Genomic DNA, 7,461 nt, shown 5'->3' with positions numbered 1-7,461 from the left:
AGTCAATTCCCAATAGTCTTATATATTATATATACAGGTTTATAGCATTAGCACGCCTTGGACGCAGTCAACCCCACTTGTACAAATATAATGGAGTATACAGGGATATGAAGGCCAGCCAGTCTTCTTGGAAGTATTCAACCTTTGACGTTTGACTATCAAGTTGCAGCAGCAAGCGATGGAAGCGGAAGTGGTAAAATTTGGAGAATCATATTCTTTTACGCACCCATATAACATATTTCTTTCCAACCAAGAAGGGCTATATTGTTTAAGGAAAAATGGATTAAAGAAAGAGTTGTGAGGTGGGTCCCGTCTCCACCTACTATCCAACTGTCAACAAACCCCATTGAATTGCTTGTTAAATCAAAATCTCTAAAAAAAGATACCACACTTGTAAGTTTAATTATTATAGTTCGAATGTCTTCTTTGTTGTGCGGACGGAGGAAACGGTAAAACGTCCCATTTGTCTTTTTTCTCTCTCTGAATGAGACATGTTATGATTGTCTGTTTACCATAGTGGACAGATGATTGATTGTTAGATTAGCTTCCAAGACAAGGCAAAATCAATACCCTCCCCCCCTCAAACTCTCTCTTTCGGTTTCCTTTTGGTGTTGTTGATACTTGATAATTTGTTAGGAGGCATCACGATAATCATGATGCTGGGGAAAAGCTAGAAAGCCTAGAGGTAGTTGGTCAGTCCCCACACATTGAGTTTATCTTCCTCACATTCATGCTTTGAGGTAGTTTTAGGCTTGGGTTGACTTTCTTTTTTTTTTTTGCTTTCTTTGGTGAAGATTTCAGGGTCTTGTTGCAGCTAGCCATGGCAGCTGTGAAGTTGTTCTTCCTGCTGGTGTTCTCCGGAGGGATGCATGGGATCTTGTGTTTTACCAACTCTGATGATGGTAAAGTATTAAGTATTGGGACTTTTATTTCTCTGGGTTTTGCAGATTTTTTCATTCTGAATTCTGATTTGGTAGTTTGCATTCTGCCACACTTTCCTAACACCATGATCTGGATGTTTGAGAACATATCTCTGATACAAAGTTTGTTATTGTTTACTTTTACAAAGGATCATGAGATTACTAGGCATTTTCTTTTTTCTCTGAACCATGTTGATTCTTTCCAGTGCAGTCCTGTTTTCTCAGCTCTATAATTCTTGATAAAAATGGTTATATAATCTTTTTCTTTTTTTCCTGTTGTATTACCAATTATCCAAGGACAAAATCATGCTATAATCCCACTGCCAGCAATATAGGGAAAATACCATTCATGCTTTCTAATTTAAGATTGTGCCCCAGAAATTGGGGGACAAGTTTTTCTTGCAGTCTTTTTCCCATGACAGAAATTAATGTTGCTTCTGATTTATCCTTTTTTTTTTGTTTGAGATCCAAACTAAGCCTTTAAAGGTTGGTGTCATCATCTTTGAGGATCGTGATTTAGACAATGAAAGGTGAACACCTTAAGGCAATGCTTTTCAGTATGGCATTGAATGGACTGATCTTCTCTCCCGGGGAAGGGAAAGAATGTTAAGAAATTTGGTTTGAGTTGGCAGTAATCTGAGACCTGAACTTGATTAAGGGTTGTCCCCAAAAGAGGCTTGCGGTGGCATTGACACTGAATTCTACAAATGATTACTTGAAAGTAGGAATGTTTTTCTGTAATTGTTTATTATACCTATGGCATGGGACCTTTAATGTTGTCATCGCCAGAGCTCAGTCAGATTGCTGATGCAGGAATCAAGCTTTTCGTCACAACCCCATGTCTTGATTTTCAATCTATTACGTACTTTACCTTACTAATATGGAGCAAATGGCAAACATTTGTTAAGTACAGTTCTTGACAGTAAACAGGGGCAGGAAATTCCAATTTAAGTCAAAAGCCTAGACAAGCATGCATTGGCCAGGTTTCTTTTACCGAGTTGCATACTGTGTACCGTCTTCCATTCCTGATCACTATGCCTAAGTTTATGTTAATGGGTGAAAACTTGTTTAGTCCACTTCCTCGTGACTGGCATTTGCTCCAACAGTGACATGGAAATTTTAAACAAGTGGAGAATGGATTTCCAGCTAACCAAATATGGCCTTGTTGTTTTACTAATTGAAAATGCTTTACTGATAAATGATCTTTACTTGAGAAAGTGCACGCATGAAATTAATGAGATGACAATGGTCATTTTGGAACATTCTTGAGTCTTAGCTAATTTTGTCCATTGTAGACTCCTATTCCACAAGTGGGGCTTGATCCAGATTTTTAACTGAATCATTCTGCTTACAAGTATAGCATATTCTTGAGATAATGGGGAATCAAAGTTTAATAGATCTAAAATGGTGGTCATGGTGCAGCTGGGGTACTCCAGTCTTTGAAGGGTCAGTGGGAAAATACACCACCAAGCTGGGAAAAGTCAGATCCTTGTGGCGTACCCTGGGAAGGAATCACATGCAACAACTCAAGGGTGATTGCATTGTGAGTATTCTTCTATAAGTTCACCTCATTCTGGTTGTTCTGTTGTTTTTGCTGGGCCTCTTCATGGTTGGTCAATGATAATTTTTTTATCCCTTTGAATCACTTTTTCTTCCACTGGATAACCAGGGCAAGCCCATTAATCATATAGGCTGATGTGGTTTCAGGGGATTATCGACCATGGGCCTCAAAGGAAAGCTAGAGGGTGATATTGGGGGGCTAACCGAGTTGAGATCCTTGTGAGTTCCTTTATCCCTAGCTTGAAGGGAAAATATACACAAGTTTCAGCATGTTACCAGTAATGAACAAATCAAAATTCAGAAGCTAGCACACAAATGTTTGTTCAAGTAATTTTAAGTTGTGAAACTATTTCATTGCAGGGACTTGTCATTCAATCTAGGTCTCACAGGTTCTCTCACTCCAAAGTTAGGGAATTTAGAAAATCTGAACATCCTGTAAGTTCCAATAAACTGGCTGATTTCCACACTTCGTATCCATCCTTCTCAGGCAGGCTTTTTTTTTCCTTTATATGAAACAATTACATGTTTTTTTTCTTTCCATCTCTCAGAATCCTTGCAGGCTGTGGCTTCACCGGTCAAATTCCAGATGAATTGGGAAATCTTGCGCAGCTGACCTTCTTGTAAGAAATGCTAAAATAGCTTATCTTCCTCAATAATGGAAATGAGTTGACATGGACAAGAGTGGTCTTACTAACTTCAATGTCATTCTCCTTCTCAGGGCACTGAATTCAAACAACTTAACTGGTCAAATACCTCCTTCTTTGGGTAGACTCTCCAATCTCTACTGGCTGGATCTGGCAGAGAATAAGTTGTCAGGACCTTTCCCAACTTCAACATTAACCAGCCCGGGCTTGGACCAACTTCTAAAGGCAAAACACTTGTGAGTATCATTAGGCTTCCCTACCTAATGTGTTTTGGAATCATCTTTCTTAATGTGCTATGGTATTGCACCATTTATTAATGTGTAAATTTGTATCTGATTTTTATGAACTGGCAGCCATTTCAATAAGAATCAGCTTTCAGGCCCCATTCCGCGGAAACTTTTCAGCTCTGACATGGAACTAATACATGTGTAAGTTGATATCTAGCCATTGGTTTATTGTCTTCTTTCTTCTCCTCCTCCACCTGATTGACTTTGATTCTGTGATGACAGACTATTTGATGGAAATCAATTGTCTGGGAGTATACCAGACACACTAGGACTTGTTCAGACTCTTGAGGTTCTGTGAGTAGACTTCACCAACCCTCTTAGCTTTCCCATCCTTTAAGATAGTTCCAACTTTTGCTCAAACTATTACCTCTGACACTGGTTGAAATGAACATTGTCCTAATTTGCAACAGGCGGCTTGACAGAAATTCTCTTAGTGGGACCGTCCCATCAAACCTCAACAACCTAACGATCGTCAATGAATTGTGGGTGTTTGTTTTTTTTTAAAATTTTTTGTGCATAGTGTTTTACATATTTAAGAAAAATTTCTTCCATCTTCCTATGTTCTCTTCAGGAATTTAGCGCACAACCAACTTATTGGGCCAATACCAAACTTAACAGGAATGGACCACCTTAATTATGTGTAAGAAGATATCTAGTATAACAGTTGTTCTATCCAGTTTTATCTTTTACAACTTGGTATTTTTGTAAAACTGACAAATTGTATTCTGTAATAACCTTTCAGCGACTTAAGTAACAACACTTTTGACCCATCAGAAGCTCCAGCTTGGTTCTCAACCTTACCATCACTCACCACCCTGTAAGCTCTCCATCATTACAACAGCAAAATATGAAAATTTTTACAGCCCTTCTGAGATTGGAATTCAATTGTGATGTCCAGGATTCTAGAACATGGATCACTCTATGGGAGTGTGCCACAAAAAGTCTTCAGCTTTCCAGGGATAGAGCAAGTGTAAGTTCTGATTCCAATACCAAAGACTAACTGAAAACCAGGTGAGAAAAGTGGAGTGAAAATGATAATTCAGTTGTTTTAAACTTGTGACAGGAAACTAAAGAACAATGCATTCAATGACACATTCAGCATGGGTGACAGCATAGGCGATCAACTGCAGCTTGTTGATTTGCAAAACAACCAAATTCCATCAGTAACACTGAGTTCTGGATACACAGATGCATTAATGTGAGCCATTCACTGGCCTTAGCCTTATAATGAATAATAATGTGTATTTATCTCTGATCATCATTCATATTACCAATTTATGTACTTCAGACTCGTGGGAAACCCTGTGTGCAAGGTTACTCTCTTGAATACTGCCTACTGTCAAATTCAGGATCAAACCCCAAAGACATATTCTACCAACCTGGCTAATTGTGGAAGCGAACTTTGTTCCCCAGACCAGAAGCTCAATCCTCAGAGTTGTGAGTGCGCTTATGCATATGAAGGGACACTATACTTCAGAGGTCCAACCTTCAGGGATTTGTCTGACTTAAACAAATTCCATTCACTAGAATCAAGCCTTTGGACGAAACTGAACCTTACTCCTGGTTCAGTTTTTCTTCAGAACCCCTTCTTCAATATTGATGACTATCTTCAGATACAATTGGCACTCTTTCCACCCACAGGAAAATATTTTAATAGGTCAGAGGTTCAGAGGATTGGATTTTCCCTGAGTAATCAAACCTACAAGCCTCCTGAAGAATTTGGGCCCTACTATTTTATCGCATCTCCATACCACTTCCAAGGTAACTTAAGATTGCATCTCGACTTGTGAGTTCACTTTCATTTATGCTCAGTTAACATGTTGGAATAATGAGAAAATTTTCAAAAATTTTTCAGGACATGGAGGAACTTCTTTTAGCTTGGGTGTGATTATTGGGATAGCAATTGGCTGTACCATTCTGGTTGTGGGGCTTGTGGCATTGGGGATATATGCTGTTCGACAAAAGAAACGTGCAGAAAGGGCTATTGAATTAAGCAAACCATTTGGTAACTATATTTGAAATGATCACTCTTGCTATCAATTGAACTCTGTAAAACTACGGGAATTTTGTACTATTGGAGAAATGAGCTTTCAAAATTTATTCACCACTCTATCTATGTTCCAGCTTCTTGGGCTCCAAGCGGCAAAGATAGTGGTGCTGCACCACAATTAAAGGGAGCAAGATGGTTCTCTTATGATGAACTCAAAAAGTGCACCAATAATTTCTCAGAAAGTAATGAGATTGGATCTGGGGGCTATGGCAAGGTAAATTATCCAAGGGCTTGGTCGACTGTTGAGAAATCTGGCTACACCTAACTTGCTGATTCCTTTCCTGGTCACTTTAGGTTTATAGAGGAATGCTCTCTGGTGGACAAATAGTGGCGATCAAAAGAGCTCAGCAAGGATCTATGCAAGGTGGGCTCGAATTCAAAACTGAAATTGAGCTGCTTTCACGGGTTCATCATAAGAATCTTGTCGGCCTTGTGGGCTTTTGCTTTGAACAAGGAGAACAGATGCTGGTTTATGAATTTATGCCCAATGGAACACTCAGGGAGAGCTTGTCAGGTAAGCTCACTTTCAATTTCCATCAGATGCATGACTCTTAACATGTCATAGGAAGTTATTCTTCATATTATGGATTGTAGGGAGATCTGGCATTCATTTGGATTGGAAGAGGAGACTCCGTATTGCTTTAGGCTCAGCCAGAGGCTTAGCTTACCTTCATGAGCTTGCAAATCCTCCTATAATTCACAGAGATATCAAGTCCACCAATATTCTGTTGGATGAAAATTTAACCGCAAAGGTTGCAGATTTTGGTTTGTCTAAACTAGTATCAGACAGTGCAAAAGGGCATGTTTCAACTCAAGTCAAAGGCACATTGGTAAGTGTTTCTCTACCCATAGACTTATTCCATCAATCACAGCCTGCTTGATAAAATCTCAATTGCATGTTTGCCTGAGTTTGCAACTTCACAAGGTACTCAGAGCAGCCCTCAAGTCCAACTGAAATAATTTTTTTTTTTAAATTAACAAAAATCATTTTTTTTAGAATGGAAATAACTGGAAGTGTTGATAAAGAAACAGTCAAATTGTATTGCAGCGCCGTCTTCCTATGAACTAGGCCTGCTGAGATTGAAACTGACTTCAGTATAGAAAATTAAAATTTCTGGTACTGTTTGGTTAGTGGGCTGCTCATTTTGAGAGGAGAAATAAAATCAAGTTGCTTCACTTTCGTCGTTTACATTCTGTTATAGTCTACAATCACAATGAACCTTGTGAGCTGTTTCCATGTCAGTTTCCCAGTTCCAGGACTCTTTCTGAGTCATTAATCTCACAATGCTGTGTGGTTGCAGGGTTATCTTGATCCTGAATATTACATGACTCAACAACTAACTGAGAAGAGCGATGTATACAGCTATGGAGTAGTTATGCTTGAACTGGTATCTGCTAGGCAACCAATTGAGAAGGGAAAGTACATTGTTCGTGAGGTGAGAATGGCAATGGATAAGAATGATGAAGAGCACTATGGCTTGAGGGAGATAATGGATCCAGCAATCAGAAACGTGACAAATCTTATAGGGTTTAGGAAGTTTCTGGAGTTGGCCATGCAATGTGTTGAAGAGTCAGCTGGAGACCGTCCAACAATGAGTGATGTGGTCAAGACAATTGAAACCGTTCTACAGAATGATGGAATGAACACAAACTCAACGACATCTGCTTCCTCATCTGCTACCGAGTTCGGAGCTTCAAAAGGGGTTCCTAGGCATCCTTACAATGATTCCCTGCCAAGAAAGGAAGTTAATGATAGTGATGCCTTCGACTACAGTGGTGGATACACACTCTCAACAAAGGTTGAGCCAAAGTAGCAGGCTCTTTGTTTTTTATTTTTTTAACCATTTTAGAGAACTCATTTCCCATTACAAGATGAATACTATGTGTTTGAAAACTTTGTTTGTTTATCAAATGCATAAAAAGTGTTAGTACTATGTGAAAATTGTATTGCAACTGTTGTGAAGTAATAGGGATGATTGCTTTTTGTCTCCTTCGGTCAA

At 39.0% G+C, this 7,461-nt stretch overlaps 1 protein-coding gene across 2 annotated transcripts; it reads left to right on the top strand.

Annotated features, from left to right (window-relative positions):
- The first annotated feature begins 410 nt into the window (after positions 1-410).
- LOC100257037 (leucine-rich repeat receptor protein kinase HPCA1) lies at positions 411-7,461 on the top strand. 2 transcript variants are annotated; one of them, XM_059738848.1, is made up of 20 exons: positions 411-692; positions 795-902; positions 2,343-2,463; positions 2,628-2,699; positions 2,841-2,915; positions 3,029-3,100; positions 3,199-3,360; positions 3,478-3,552; positions 3,634-3,705; positions 3,822-3,893; positions 3,983-4,051; positions 4,154-4,228; positions 4,310-4,381; positions 4,475-4,609; positions 4,700-5,172; positions 5,267-5,416; positions 5,536-5,675; positions 5,756-5,975; positions 6,056-6,291; positions 6,763-7,461. In XM_059738848.1, exons 2-20 carry the CDS (start codon positions 821-823, stop codon positions 7,273-7,275), a joined length of 2,886 nt encoding a protein of 961 aa, XP_059594831.1. In that variant the 5' UTR covers positions 411-692; positions 795-820; the 3' UTR covers positions 7,276-7,461. The 2 variants fall into 2 exon arrangements, with proteins under 2 accessions (XP_059594831.1, XP_010653092.1); XM_010654790.3 differs by having other exon boundaries at positions 415-685.

Source organism: Vitis vinifera, chromosome 8 (assembly GCF_030704535.1).
Source record: "Vitis vinifera cultivar Pinot Noir 40024 chromosome 8, ASM3070453v1".
Lineage (NCBI taxonomy): Eukaryota > Viridiplantae > Streptophyta > Magnoliopsida > Vitales > Vitaceae > Vitis > Vitis vinifera.
Note: the sequence above shows the minus strand (reverse complement) of the source record. Positions and strands in the feature narration are given on the sequence as shown.